The 15,748-nt window shown below is 37.1% G+C and overlaps 1 protein-coding gene across 4 annotated transcripts in view; it reads right to left on the bottom strand.

Moving 5' to 3' along the window:
- SLC1A3 (solute carrier family 1 member 3) overlaps positions 1-14,303 on the bottom strand; it is a gene marked incomplete at both ends in the record, with an annotated part of 62,942 nt that extends 48,639 nt beyond the window's left edge. For all 4 annotated transcript variants that reach the window (XM_082012804.1, XM_082012805.1, XM_082012807.1 and 1 more), the window contains one exon: positions 14,123-14,303. In XM_082012804.1, coding sequence (XP_081868930.1) covers positions 14,123-14,303 — 181 coding nt within the window. The remainder of the gene's footprint in view (positions 1-14,122) is intronic.
- Positions 14,304-15,748: the final 1,445 nt, after the last annotated feature.

Here is a 15,748-nt window from a genome sequence, read left to right as displayed (position 1 = left end):
CCTAAGTCTATCCTCAACCTTCACGTACTTAGAAGAATTCAATATAAACGTTTAATAAAGAGAGGACTATTTTTTTCACTACTTCAAATAATTCATAATTTTAAAAGAATATTGAAGCTCCTAATTGGCATGATGTTTTTAAATGAACAATAGCAGTGGTTTTGTTAAATAAGTGAAGTCTCAATTTTTAAAATGAATCCTTATGAGTTTCTGGTCTCTATCTTATTCCAGAAACACACCGGAATTAAGACCATACTGTAACCTGGAGTTCATATTTTTTTAAATGTCCATGCTCTACTGTATTTTCATGCAGAAAGTAGAAAATCTAGCAGCTTTACTTTTTAGTTGATCAAAACTCACTCAAGTATATTTCAAGAGGAAATTACTAGGTGGTATATTTATGACAGTGCAAGAGCTGCCTTTTCCATATTAGTGCTTGCCAATTCAAACAGAACACACCAGTTAAGAGTCACATACACTTCTGCTTTTTACCAGTAAATCTCAAAACACTGTTAAATGAGCTCCATATCAATATCCTTTTCTTTAATAGATGAGGTACAGACTTAATTTTTCTTTTCCATCAGGAAATAGAAAACTTTACAATAACTGGAAAAGAATACCTTAAACTAGGTAGAACAGTGCACTGAAGTAACAGCTGTTAAGAGTGCTCTTCCAGAAAACCTTGTAAGCAGCAAGCAAATAACATTTTGTTCTATAGCAGAGATTGGGCTAGAGCCAGCAAGAGAATCAGGCTCCGACCAATTTAACAGGATATTGTGTATTTTTGTTAGCTGCATAGCCATTTCATTCTGATGTTCCTGCAGAGCTCTGGAATGAATGCTTTTGTTCTTTGGGTCATTTGTTTCTGCTTAATTTACCACTTTGTTCTGACACCTTTTCTTCTAACAACTGGTTTCCGTTAAGGCCACAACTGTATTTACCTGAAACAAACAGGTAAATATCTTCTCTAGTGATAAGAAATACTTCAAGTTGCCAACAAAATCACAGTCGTTCTTAATCTCTTTCTTTGCATGCCACAAGAAACACGGGCTCACCAGTTCACTGGCATGCTTTTGATTTTCATCTTTTTTTTTCCCATAATTTTATATTGAAACTTCCCCCCACCCTCACCCCATCTTGCATAGCACCCACTCCTTCCTTACTTTCCGGTTTTCCTTATGTAGGTAGGGAGGCATGTTCCTTTCAAAACCATTTTGTTGAATGTAAATACTAGGTACCTCACCTAGATATTCAATACTCAAATACTGCAGCAATCTTTTTTTGTGATTTTTTTTGTTACTTTTACTAATTTTATCTTAAAGATTAGTTCTTACTATGCTAGTTATTCTTTAGTAGCTAACTATTTTTTTTTACTCAATTTATTTAATTTAGAACTGCAGCAGAGTTACTGCTCTTAAGCATTTGAGAAGTACTTCCTGTATTATACAGTCATCAGTGCTGCCTTGTTACCTCTCTTGGACCTTTTTTTATCCTAAAGGTGTAAGATTATGACCCTCTTTAAAGGGCCTTCACACAAAGTATATTTGACAGGTTAACCTAAAAAGTGCTTTATGAGTCTTCATTCCAAAAAAGAAGAAATGCCCTTGGTTCAGGAGAGACAGTTACAGGCTCTTTTATCCAAGTCCTGTGGTAGGCAAATAACTAGGAAAGGTAGGGCATGTATGGCATGAAACTGAGAGGAATAACGCTGTGGAGAGCACTAAGTGGCTACAGCCAGGAAAAGACTACAATTTAAGCTGATCTTTTCTATGGAATGGAATGGAATGAAATGGAATGGAATGGAATAATTTCAGTTGGAAGGGACCTACAATGATCATCTAGTCCAACTGCCTGACCAATTTAGAGCTGGCCAAAAGCTAAAGTGTGTTGTTAAGGGCATTGTCCAAATGCTTCCGAAACACTGATAGCCTTGGGGCCTCGACCATCTCTCTAGGAAGCCTGTGCCAGTGTTTGACCACTGTCTCTGTAAAGAAATGCTTCCTAATATCAAGTCTAAACATCTCCTTGTACAGCTTTGAGCCATCCCCACGCATCCTGTCACTGGATACCAGGGAGAAGAGCTCAGCACCTCCCTCTCCACATCCCCTCCTCAGGAAGCCGTACAGAGGAGTGAGGTCACCCTCAGCCTCCTTTTCTCCAAACTAGACAAACCCAAAGTTGTTACTTCCATGCACTTGTACTTGTCAGATACTAAGATGGGCTCATTTTGAGGCTAAACCAGGGAGAAACTATTTTTTACTGAGTTAATTTGCTGCCAGATTAGTTCCCTGGACAGGTTTACTGCTGTGCTAGATGATGGTGGTGCTGGTGTGATGGCCAGGGAGGAAAGCAAACATTTGGGGGTGGAAATATACAGCCAGGGACAGAGGTAGGGCTGGCTTAACCAATCACAGAAACATACCCTTAGGCAATCTTATCAGTTACTTTTCCTAAAACAATCCCGAATTGGAGCTAATAGGTAGCTTGGAATTCCTTTAATTCTCTGCTTCTGAGGCTGCATTTAAAGAAAATATTTTCCACAAGAACTTGATTCTCCGTTTCAGACCTGAGGAAGACCAAGTATCAGTTGGCTTAATATTGGCTGTTATTCCTCTTCAGCTCTCATCTGACAGAGACCCAGCCAAGACTCTGACATGTATAGGTGTATAATTTTTGTGTGATGTGTTCCTTCTCTTTTAACTGGATGATGTCAGTGCTGTAGAGAGCATAAGGACCTGTGCTCCAAGTAGCTCTTAGAGGTAGCTGTATTGAAGTGGAATATGGGTTATTTTGGACACAAATAGCTAGCTCTCCTTTGCCTGAGAGATATCACGAGGGGAGAAGTACTGTAGAACAGCTAGATATCCTACATGATTGGGATCCAGAAGATCTCAATGATATGATATACTGTGGGATGGTTCCAGCAGCAAAGTGATACCTCACAACTTGTTGACTTAATTCTGTTGGAAACAATGAACTACCTGGTTTACCTGCATATAAAACACATATCTGTGTTAGTTAGGATGCACTATACTTATTGTGCACAAATGGACTACCTGTGGTAGTTCTGGATGGCACATACTGTTTTTTGGCAGGCCTGACACTTTCTGGGAGTACTAAAGTCATTGCCTACATGCTACAGGGTCTTCTGTGCATGCACATATGCACCCGGGGGCTCTCTGAGACTTCCAGACATCAAGCAGTTTAGCTTAAACTCCTGTCTCAATTAAGCTGGGAAAGATCAGAAAACATCAGGCAAAAAAGCCCCCAATTCCACCTGGACAGAATCCTAAGGCTGTAAAGAGCGACACATCCAGAGAAAAGCAAATGTACAGTGAAGTAAGGGCTATGTTGATGTCAAAGAGTTGTTCCCTGCATCAGAAGAGGAGTCAGGATGCTACCTTCGCTGAGAGGTCACGAGCATGCCATGGTGCTCTCAGCTGCAGAGGAGAGACAGAGCCGCCATGCCTGTGCGTCAGGAACTCCTGCCTCCTCAACCTGACCCTCAAGATTTGTTTTATCCAGTAAGGGTTGTTACCTTCCCAAAAAATCACACCAGACTTCTGACATCACTATTCAGTTACAATTTGCAGAGATCCAGAGGCATTTTATAATATTCATGTATTTTATGGTCATTCAGAGCTAGATTAACTTAAATATATAGGTTTTTAATTTGCAGCTCGACATTAAGACGCTCAAAACCTCCGCCTGGCCACTGCCTACCTCTGGAGGTGCTTGAACTGTGACACCTTTAAAGCTATGGCTGGGCACCTGCATGTTGTCTTTACCTGCAGACACAGCGGCCTCTCCTTGGATTTTGTAGACAGAGGCATAGAATTGCGGTGGGGAGTCTGAAGCTGTGAGGAAGAACTGATGTAACTAAGGAGTAAGTAAAATCACTGGTTTATGAGGTAAGGCCTAAAGTAGGATGCTTCTTATACCAAATTTCATACAACAGTGTCCGAGTGCTGTTAAACTTTTTGTAATTTAAATCAGTGAAATCTGTCCTTTGCTACTTCTTGGCTCCAGTGTTACACTCATACAGTTTTTCCCTTCTCTCTCTAGTTATTTGGTTCATTTGCCCTTCTTCCCCAATTAGGAGGTAATTTTCTTCCTTTGAGAACATGTCCGAAAGATTGTTCTCTTTTTATCCGACTTCTGCTTCTCTGTTTGCTTCAAATTTTTTCTTAATTTTTTCCTTGTTTTCCTTGAACTGTTTCTGTATTTATTTATCTATCAGCTTTGATTTCTCTTTTGTTGTTATTTATAAGACAAGTGATTGCAAGGCGTTTGTAGAGGATTTGGAATAAAGGAGAGTTTTCTCTGCTGGCACTGTTCTTTATGGAACAGGGATATTATTCCTGATTTCATCCACAGACAAAAGACTTTGCTGAAAGACAAATGACTCCCAGTTTATGTACTCTTATTAGTCTCTGAGCTATAGAAAAGATAGTTTTGATACAAAACATAATGCCATCAAAATTCAGGAATTCTTTCTTACTATGCATATTAAAAACATCAGGCATTAACAATATATGCCAGGTTATATTTTGTGAAATATTATTTAGAATTATGGTACTGCTCAGTGCTTTAAAAATTACTGTAATAACTGTTTTATTCATGCCTGGGTTTACTTTGCTGCTTTACCTTCTTGAGTAGTGTTAATGGTTTTACTCCCATAAAGAATACTTCCCAACAGATATGAAAGCTGCTCTCAAAGTTGACTTAATTCCTTTGTCACCTTTGCATTTCTTTCCTGTTTATCCTCAACTGGAAGCTGACATAGTCCTTAACAGCACCAAATTGTGTTTTTCTCTACTGTAGTTTCAGCTGCTCTTCTGTATTATTTTGTCTCTTTTACAGTGTAGTAACACTGAGGAATCACAGCTAATGAGACCAAGATCCCTCAATGCCAAGAACTTTGTGCAGACATGCTCAGAAAACAGAGCTCTACTCTGAAGAACTTTTAGTGTAGTTTAACAGAGAGCCTGAGGTTAGACCTTGATTGTTGCCTTTGCTTTTTTAATTCCACCTTAGACATACACTACAAAACAGTTCATTGTAGGCCTGGCTTCCTTGATATGCAGTTTTACACCATCATTTGTGGAATATTCAAATTATGCATTCATATCTCTATGGAGCTAGCCCAACTTTTCATTCCTACAAAACCACTTGGTAATTTAGCTTAGTGTTGATAGTCTAAATATGTAACTGAGATGTTTGCCACTGAGGATTAAGTATTTTGTTGAATCAAGATATGCCTATGCCAGAACTGTTTGGGTCATGGAACATAACTCATGTGGCAGACTTTGTTAAAAGATTTTAAAGGATCTTTTTGAAGGACACATGCAAACAGCCTAGACAGACTGAGAGAAAGCATTTTCTGTTGTAGAATGCAAGACTTTTGCCGTATCAGGTGTAAAATTTACCAGAATCCTTTACTTATGTTTGATTTATCATTCAGTGAATTATTGCAATAAGGAAATCAGGTTAATGACTGAAATTCATGGAATCATGTTACCATCTTTTTAAAAAGATAGCTAGAGTGCTTTCAGCCGCTAGTTGTTTGATTTTGTTAGTTGAGTCACTTCATCCCTAAAAATCTCAGTATGACTTTGACAAAACTATTAATAACTAGAAACTTCAACCTATTGAGTTTACTGGTCAATACGTGAATTTCCAAAAGTGTTTTATTTCAGTTGATTAAAAAAAGGTCTCATGCCTGACTTCTTGTGAGTTAACTCATCTGAAAGATATGTTGTATCATAGAGGATTAATTCAGATGTAGCCTCCATATAGGTTACGATACCTCTCTCCTCACTATTAGGGGTTTTTCACAATGGCAGAATTTCCCTATCTTAAAGGTCACAAAAATGGCAAAGGGAAACTGGCACCTGGAACAATACTTAGTTAGATAGTAAGTCCCTGAGTCCAAATTGTGACCTTAAAAGTCCCTCTAGATAAAAAAAGCTTAGCTCTGGAAACCTGTAAAGTTAATGGGCACTTCACCATTTGTTTTGGAAGACCCCTCCCTTCTCACCGTTCTCCTTGTGTTTTTTTCAGAATTGCCATGACGTAAACATCTATTTGCCTAATTCCAGGCTAAGTCCTGGGGATCTAGAAACTGACCATGGTTGACACATGCATGCAGAGACTCTCCTGGATTTATTTTTTTGGCATGTCCTGTGTTCTTGTTCTTGCTCAACGGATTACTTCACAACCTGGAGATCACTCTTATAGATGAGTGTTTTAACCATTAGGTTAAAACACCATGTCACCTTTTGCTCTCTTGGCATATGTATTTGCCTTTAGAAATCTTCCTTATGCCTGATGACACAACTTTGAAAGGAATGGTGGAATTGCATCCTCCTGTAGCTTGCGTTTTGGAAGGAAAAGAGTAAGCCAATTCCTCAGGCACTCCTGACACTATTTCCAAGGGGAGGGCTCTTGTGTTTCTGGATCTTGACTGGGTGAAAATATCTGGCATGGCCCTGACCCACTTAGAAATGAGTGGGAGTAGCAATGCAAACATGTTGCTTCTGGTTGTTTTCTGTGCTTTTTTGTTGTTGTTGTTTTGGGTGAGGTTTTTTGTTGTTTTTGATGTTTTTATTTTGCTTTGTTTTTATAGTTTGGTTTGAGGTTTTTTGTTTGGTTGGGTTTTTTTGTTTGTTTGTTTTTTTCTCCTGGCAAGTTTTAGGCAGTTATATGCTTAGCCTGTGGACTTGTGGCGTTACCCTTTTGAATCTCCTAGCTCTCATTCATGCATTAAAATGACACCCACCTCTGAGATTTGGATTCCGTATGCAGCTTCCTATGCTTATGTCTCAGGCTTTGAAGGACTAGACTGTACAGCCATATTTGTTTAATGTATATGTTGCCAAGTCAAAACTATTTTAGCAGACAGCAAAATGTATTCAGTAGCCTTACTTATCAACTGCCTTTGGTTAGTACTCCCAGGAATTCCCTGATTAATGGTCCTGCTATATTTATACAAAGGCTATTTTATTATTTTTTTAATTTAGTCCTTGTGAATAATAAAACCAGAGCATTTACTAGAACCAGTTTGAAGGGACCAGTGTAAATAATGCTTAACACTTATGCCCCATCTTTTATAGACTTTTTTGAATGAATTAATTTCCAGTTATGCCAAGATACAATAAATGGTGAAAAAAAAGCACACATTTTGTAACTGTCAAGCTGATTTCCATTTATGATCTTCTACCCATGCCAACAGAAAATACATAGATGTCAAATTTCAGGGAAGAAAATGCATTTCTTCAATGTACAGAACTGAACAAGAATTCAAAAGGTGGATATAACCGGTGCTAAGAGAAAGGACATGGGGGAACAACCACAAAATGTAAGTAACAGTAACACTTTGTTATCTTCCTGATTCTCCTGTTATCCTTCCGGTTTTCTTTGCCTCTTTTCTTGCTTTTAGCTGTTTTTCTTTTCACTGCTGTACAGTTCACTGGACATATTTTCCTCTTTTGTTAAAAAATACCGTATAAAATCTATCCTAAAAATAAATCTCTTTTGTATGGATTTTACACAGTTACACACCCTGTAGTTTCATCCTGTTGGTTAAAAGTACAAACAGTGTTACTACAATCTCAAGTCTGATGGATTGGCATAATAAATGGAATAATCCAGCTTTTAGTAAAATTTCTCAGGAATAACTTTCATTTATTCTTTCCCTGTTTTCCATAGTTTCTTCCCTATGCTACTTCATACAATCAAATTTTTGTTGTACCAATGACTAATTTAAAACTCCTTGGTCAGGAGCCTAGTATGTTTTCTAATATACATTGTAGACACCATGGCCTATTCTATGAACAACAGGGTTGGAGAAATTAGTATGGGAGGAAGAAATCTCTTAGCTCCTTATTATTTTTTTATTTATCACTTGCATTGCCTTATTGCACCAAAGCTCCAGGTTGAACTGAGCTGTAGTATGCTGAGAAATAAATATATGACAAAATATCCTAAAACCCAAAGAAGCCAAATTGTAATTTGAAACAGAATGAAATACAAAATCTAAAGGGAATGCATAGTAAAAGAAAGGAATTGGGAGGATGGAAAGAGGATATACACAACTGATGTCACTGCATGGATTATTTTATGCAGTTGGTGGTTCCAGAACATCTGATTTTTTTAAGGCGGCATGAAAAAAAGTCAATAGCTCTCAGCTGCTGATCCAGAAGTCAGTGTTACAGTACAAATCATCACAATGCCTGTGTTCATATCTTACTTTTTTAAGCAGCCTTATTAACATCCAGAAGATCTAATTTCGTTATTTACTTCTCTTTAATATTGGATTTCTTTGTGTAGTTTTTCAAATGCACTTGATCTTGATTGACCTAAAATCTAAGTATTTTATAAAAATATTTTTTCTTTGGTATCATAAAATACCTGGAAACTTTTAGGTGCCTGGTTATTTCAGGAAATTATGTAAGAAATTTAAGCAACATGAATGAAATTTTTGGGAATTCGTAAACAACTGAACATGTCATCTTCAGCTACACCTTCACTGTGGCCAGCTCAAAAGCATTCTAGTGCAGATGACAATTCATTCTAGCTTTACAATAGCTACAGTGCTAGTAAGGATCTCATGTTAAACATTTACTCAGCATACAAATCACTGGCACCTTGCTTACCTGCTGAAAAGTGGGAAGGACTAGCAAGCCCTAATACTAGTTAATTTGATGACGAAAAGTTTTTGTAGTCCCATTTGATGCTCATAGGAACGTAACATTTTTTCTACAGTCTTTGAGATGACCACTGTTTCAATTGTAGCATATCTTTTGATAACACGATTGCCATATCCTACCAGCATTCAGGGAATTTTCTTGTAGAAACTCTTAGAAACCACATAAACATCCTAAATGTCTCATGTGGTTACTGTCCTGCATTCCACCTAGGATAGCCTTGAAATCTGCTTTGTAAGAAGTGCTATTGCATAGATAAATTTAATTTTATTTTCTGGAGAGAGTTTTGTCACCTTCCTTTTTACAAGCTATATGAAGAGTGCAGTGAATGTACGTTTCTCTGGATTGTTTGTGACCACTCAGACATACTACTTTTGAGCATGACTTGTAAGTCCACTGATTTGACAATGTAGAGCAAGTAAGAAGGTAGTAAGTATATATTTAGCACATTTTGTATCTTTACTGTGCATATATGCACAGCTGCTGTCTCCAGAATGCACAATTGTGATTCACAAAGTAGCCCAGTTTATTGTTGTTACTCTGTGCCACGTATGACAGTCCAACAACCACTGCCGTTTCATTTCAGTAATGCAGAGTGTACGGTAAGAAATTAAGAATGTGATAATAAGTTAACATAATTTTGTTCCGCAAGTAACTGCTAAACTAACATAGTGTTCATATTTTGCTTGACTTCTATTGCTGGCTACTTAACAGCACAATTAAAGTTCTTTGTATTTCTACACTTTTTCTCCTTTTTGAAAAAGATCATCTCCTTTAAATTTTTAAGTGTTACTCTGGGTATTATTGTGTCTGTTTGTGGTTCTTTTCCCCAAAATTATAACTCTTTCTTAAATTCAAAAAGAATTAAGGTTGTACTTAGCAGTTTTTTCAGAATATTACTTAGGAAGGCTTTGTCACTCAGTGAGAAAACAGTTGTGCTGGGCATGTTCTTTAGGAGAGCACTGGGACAGAGACAGGCTCTGAGTTCAGCATAAATGGAATTAATTTCTCTTTAGCTGTACCCAAACTGTCTTGATTTTCTTGTATATATCTTAATCTTTTGGCTAGTATCATATCTCTCTCTTCATATTGTAAGATATTCTCTCACCTAGGACTCACTGCCCCAGCTATTTCTCCTATGCTGATGGATCTTTTCTTTGTTCCCATGCAAAATTTACCAAGGTGGCCTTAGGCACTGTCATCATGTTCATTGTCAGTGTGTAGTGGGGTCAAACACCTTTTCTGGGTATGTCAGCCTCAGTCTTCAATGGATACAGAGGGTACGCCAGCAGCAGAAAAGATGTCACTTCAACACTCAAAAGACTGTCTTTTTGGTGGGCGAGGATTCTGTCTACCTGTAAATTACAGACATGTACTCCTTAGGACTCATTTTAAACTATTGTTCAAACCAGGATTGTGTTGAGATGGGAGAATCTGCTACTCTGCACAGCTTTCCACTGTTCAGGTATCTCAGGGGCTTTTATGTTTTGTTTTTTTTCTTCTGTATCACACAAGATCATCTGCAGGCTTTATTTAACTCTTTGCTTTTTTCAGGGACGTAGGGGTATTGGCAATATCTTCATCCCTCCCATCTTCTTCCTGTACTTTTAACTAGTTTTTTTTATTAGGATGTTGGAAAGCTGTGGAATCTTACGTACGGTGTATGCTGTTGTAGAACAGATTTTGTATGAGCCTATCTACATTCCACATCTATTGTGAGATTGCCCTCAATTACAGAAGGCTGGGTTCAATGACACAGCCAGTCCAACACTCCCTTTGGTGGACAAGTAGCCAGAAAACAGAACTGGATCCATCTCTATCCCCCTTGAATGTCCCAATGGCCAACTGCAGCATATAACTTTGGCAGTGTAAACCGGATCTTAGATAAGGATTTGGAGTTATGGCGGCTTCATAACTATGCAGAAACTTTTTTTTATAGTAGTTGCTCCACAATCTCCCTCTATTTCACTAAGCCCCTCAGTCAAAACAGTATTCCTTGAACAGCTTCTCCAGATCTCTGTGTAGCAGCTCTGTGTGTCTTGATCTTTTCTTCATACAAGTTCAGAACCCACAGGAGATTCTTTGGCATTTAGGAGTCCTGTCAGAGTAAAGTCTCGACTCCTGTGGCATTTTTGGGAAATGGGAAGTAAGTAGCAGAGAATCAGGACAGTCTGCTGAAGGAAGGATATCTGAAAGGAAGGCATTTTGGGGACAGGATGATGGAGTTAAGTAGCGTGGGAGAGAAGGCACTGCCTGAGATTTTGCCAGTAATTTGGCTACCACTTCAAAGTTTGTAAGACTTCCTGTAGATTTTCCATGACCCACTATGAACAAGACCATGAGCCTACCATAAATTGCTCCTGGTCATCATGACACTCTGAATTTACTAGTGGTCACCTTCCCAAATTTGCCTCACATAATTGTTCTCATCTATTGGCTCTCACCAAGATCCACTACAAAAAACAAATTTAATATTTCCAGGTGTACCAGAACTCACTTATTGACCATTCTTTCCTCAAAGCAGTTCAAATTTCACTAAAAATAGCAACAACCAATGATAAAGATGATGTGCTGGATAGACCCTATTAATGCAGAATGTGAAGTCAGAAGGACCTTTCTTGAGGTTTTTGGGAAATGCAGAATAGTGCTAAGTAATTCTTGACATCAATTATAACTTCTCACATCTTCATCATTAGATTTTTAAAGATCAATTGATTTTGTATTGTAGCAGCTAGTGAATTCAGTTTAGAATTCAGTTCAGAATCAGAGTAACAGCAGAAGTTAGGGTAAATGGCTATGTTTCTCCTTATCATGTGAACGCCAGAAAATCTCTGTCTGCAAAATATCAGTGTGCAACACAAACAAATGCATGTTGCAGCTACCCACTGCATAACGAAGTGCATGTTTCCACAGACACAAACTCAAGTGCCTGTTACAACCTACAGTCCGGTATCTGGTCTAAGACACATGATCCTATCCACTTAACCTCTACCAGCATCTATCCCGCTCGGCAAAGAAATCTGAAATGCTCTACTAAATAGGCTTTTTCATTCCAGTCCCTTTACAATAGACGCCTGAAAGAAATGTTTCTGAAGAAATGTTGCCCTCTTTGAAGCTCAAATTTTGCTTTTCCCGAGTCTAGTTTTTATGAAAATTGCTGGACTCACAGCCCTAAAAAGTGATGGTATCTATCTGTTTAGATTAGAGAGAGCATTAAGCATTGTTTTTTGTAAATGATTCAACCCTGGCCTGAGTATAGTTTGGTTTCCACCTACTGTCACATCCAAGCATCTCTGAGACAGCCAGTGGTGCTAATTGGTGGGCTAATTTCACAATGTTGATTACTGTCTGCTAGGAAAGGGATCAAACCTACCATCTGATTTTCCACAGAGCACCAGCTGAGAGATGATAACGATTTAGTCCTTGCCAAACTAGACAGATGGAGTTCAACCACTGAGTGTTTTCCACCTTTTTAGCCAACTATTCCCTATCTCTGAATATTTCCACAACAGCAAAAAACTCTCCAAAACCCCAAATCTTACCTTTTCGTGATCCACCAAGTGTGAACTTACTATTCTAATCATATATATGTGGTAAAATTACATACTCAAATAACAAATGTGAGAAAATTTTTGAATATTCTGTCATAGTAATAAGAAGATGTTTTTCCACATATCATACCAGGTATGTCTATAGGTTCATGAGCAGAACTGGAGCAGCCAGCTCATCTTAGGCTGCACATTTTCATTATTTCTCCAACTTGTGTTCCAGCCTTACTGGCACTCTGCCATTGCTGTAGGTGGTAGTGGAGCTGTGGGCAGACATTTGTCACTAGTCGTCTAAAGCTAACTGGAACATTCAATAACAGTAAAAACACTTGTCCAGCCTACGTTTCTGTTCCCACATTGCCAAATTTATGGGATTCACACTGGAGCTAGATGACAGTGAAAAAATTGCAAGAGCACATCGGTCTTGTGCAGTATAGACAAGTGACAATCTAAGACTTGCATTCATTTGAGGTTGGACAGTGTTTCAAAACATGCTTAATTTGTTCTGCCTTTCCTGACCATTGTAGAGAAATGCCTAAATTTTTTACCCCTGATAGTAATGTGGTTTTTTTGCATTGAACATATTCTTGTTTAGGAATTAAAAGCACTTTTGTTCAAATATTGTTGATAAATATGAGAGACTGACATTTCTGTTATAGCAACAAAGTACTTTATATTACAAATATGCCAATTAATATAATTATCTCCCAGGCAAAGGCTATCAAACCTAAAATTAATTTTAAATAACCCTGCAGATGTGATATCAAGCAACAATAATGGTAAAGCCCTAAAATATTAATTCCTAAAATAGCTGTAGAAACATAACACGCAGATTTATATGGAATAGCATTATCAAGGACTTGAAGGCCTCCATAAGTGTAGGATATATACCTTTATCTTTAAGTGTTAACATTTGAGTTTTCATGTGCAGATTCATAGTTTTATATTTTAAACTAATGGGAAAATAAAAAGGAAAGTAGTACTGGAAAACCATAATTGTTCTTGCTCACACTATAAGGAATGGTATTTCATGAAACACATAGTGACATTTAGAAAATCTGTAGTTAAAGGAGAATTACCAAAAGTGATGACATAATTATGTAAAGGAGAATTTGTTTAAAAACTTGTATGTTTTTCTCAGAAGATTCTCTTACTAATGTAATTTCAAAATTTGTAGCAATATTTTAAATTTACATTTTGGTGCATTCCAAATCTAAGTGCTGTTTGATGTTCTGGATTCCTCTCCATATACTCTAAAAAGGCCTTTAATCAGGTGCTATCTTGCAGTCCTTTGAATAAGTAACACTGCCATTGTTGCCCCAATTACATCTGAAAGATGCATGTGTAAGATTGTGAGTGACTGAGAGAGCACAAGCTTGTACTTAGGTTTGATTGTTTTGCATTTATCAAGTGAAAACTGAAAAGATAGCACTTTAATAGATACCTTTGCTTAGAAATGTCACTTCATTTCATTCATTGAGGACTTCTGCTTTTCATTGCAAGGTGTTATTTTTTGATAGGTAAATAAAAGTTACCTCTTGAGCATTTTTGCTGCAGCTAGCTTTAGTAGACAATGATTTAATTGAAAACTTTTAATTTGATTATTGTATCTGATTCTTTAAGAGAAGAATCTATAAACCAGCTATTTTTTCACCAAAATTATTCTTCAGAATACTAGAATAATTAAAATGGCTAAACTTCCCTAAACTTCAACATGCAGCTGTCAAAACCAAACATCTCTGAGCCAGAACGTTCTTATCAGTGCAGAAGAATTTGGGATATCATTTGTAATGCAAATCACCCAGGGAAATCGTCATTGTCAAATGCGCTGGAGAACAGAATATTCCCATTGAACAAATTACTCACCCAGAATCACAGCAACAACAGTGAAGAGCACAAAGGCATTCCTCAATAAATAACTTTTAACATCATCCTTCGTTATGCTCTGCACTTTTTTTTTTGCCAAAAGTGTACGTTTCCGGACTCCTTGTTGAATGCGTTCCATCCTACTTCCAGTTTTTGGATCTTCTCCGTTCCCTTTAGTCATCTATCTTGCAGAAAGTTTTCTTTTACAATGAACTTCTGTCAATATCCCTTCAGAAAAATGGAAGACTCTTTTTCGTGGGAGGTACTGGAGAAACCTGCAAGACAAGAAATATCAAGTATTGCAATTAGATTTTAGAGGACTGATTAGCCATATGTTTACACGGACGCAAATATTCTTCACGTTTCAGTAAAAGTAATATGATGTGTAATATCGAAGTTGTTGATCGCAGTTTTTGATAAATTGCATGAATGACTGTTAAAGAACTCTTTGAAAGAAGGATGATATGGGCTGATTAGATATGTGTTCTGTGTCTTCAGAAATTAATCTGAAGTGCTGTCAAGCTGTAAAACCCAGGCGTAGCTTTTTTTTTTTGCAGTTGCTAGAGATTACTAATGTAAAATTAGTACAATTCATAGAAGTATAAGGAGCTATAATATTTAAAACCGTCAGGCTTGCTTTTCATCTGTTTAACAGGCCCATATTATCTGAAAAAAATGATAGCTCACCTTCACACTAACAATTGGAGAAAAATATTTTGCTTGAACTGATACATTTAAAATGTTCTGCATTTCTGATGTTTTTTAAATGGCTGAATGCATTGGCTGAATTCTTCCTTTTCACATGGCAAAACACAGCAGGAATAGTTTATTTATCCCTCAACTGCTATTTAGAAGATATGCCTTTGACAGTTTTATGTTGATAACATTAATCTTTGAAGTGTATAAACTATTCAGAGTACATCTGTAAAACATCAGGAGTTATACCCCACTTAACTTGTCGCTTCAGACTGCATTACAAGTTCACATTGCAAAGTAATGCTTAGCTTGGCCTGACAGCAATTATGAGGGTATAATCAGATTTTAAGAAAAAACACACTGAATCAACCTTAAAATGTTTTAATATTAAAATTCTTTCATTAGGACATTAATTTTAAAATTAATTTTTATGGCTGTTTGGTATGAATTTATTTAACAATGGAGCCTGCATAAAGGTATTTTCCAGACTGAGAATACCATTTTCTGAAGTCTGAGTTAATACAATGGCAGGTTTTTATACAGAAATTAAAAATTAATAAATGGATAGAGTTAGGTGCTTCCACTGAAATCTCTATCCATTTATACACGGTCCAACTCTTAACATCTTACTTTTAATAAAACTGGTGTCTAAATACCTTTTTTTTAGGAAGCACTTAGAATCTAAATACACAGAGTTTTCAAACAGCATGTTTTAGAGGAAATACCATGTTGTAACAAATTTATGATGAGATTTGATCACTGTTTCTACCATATGTTTCAAGATTGGCACCTTAGTGCAATATTCTCTCTGAATTTGAACAGAATGCTATATGCTTTGCTTCTTTAGAGAGTGGAAGCACTCTGAGACTAAGCTAGTTTTTTAAATTAGTAAGTATTCTAGCTTGGGCATGACTGCTGCGTGCAACCACG

This window comes from Phaethon aethereus (assembly GCF_964289735.1).
Source record: "Phaethon aethereus genome assembly, chromosome: Z".
In the NCBI taxonomy this organism is placed as follows: domain Eukaryota; kingdom Metazoa; phylum Chordata; class Aves; order Phaethontiformes; family Phaethontidae; genus Phaethon; species Phaethon aethereus.
The sequence above is the reverse complement of the archived record's forward strand: the minus strand, read 5'-3'. Positions and strand labels throughout refer to the sequence as shown.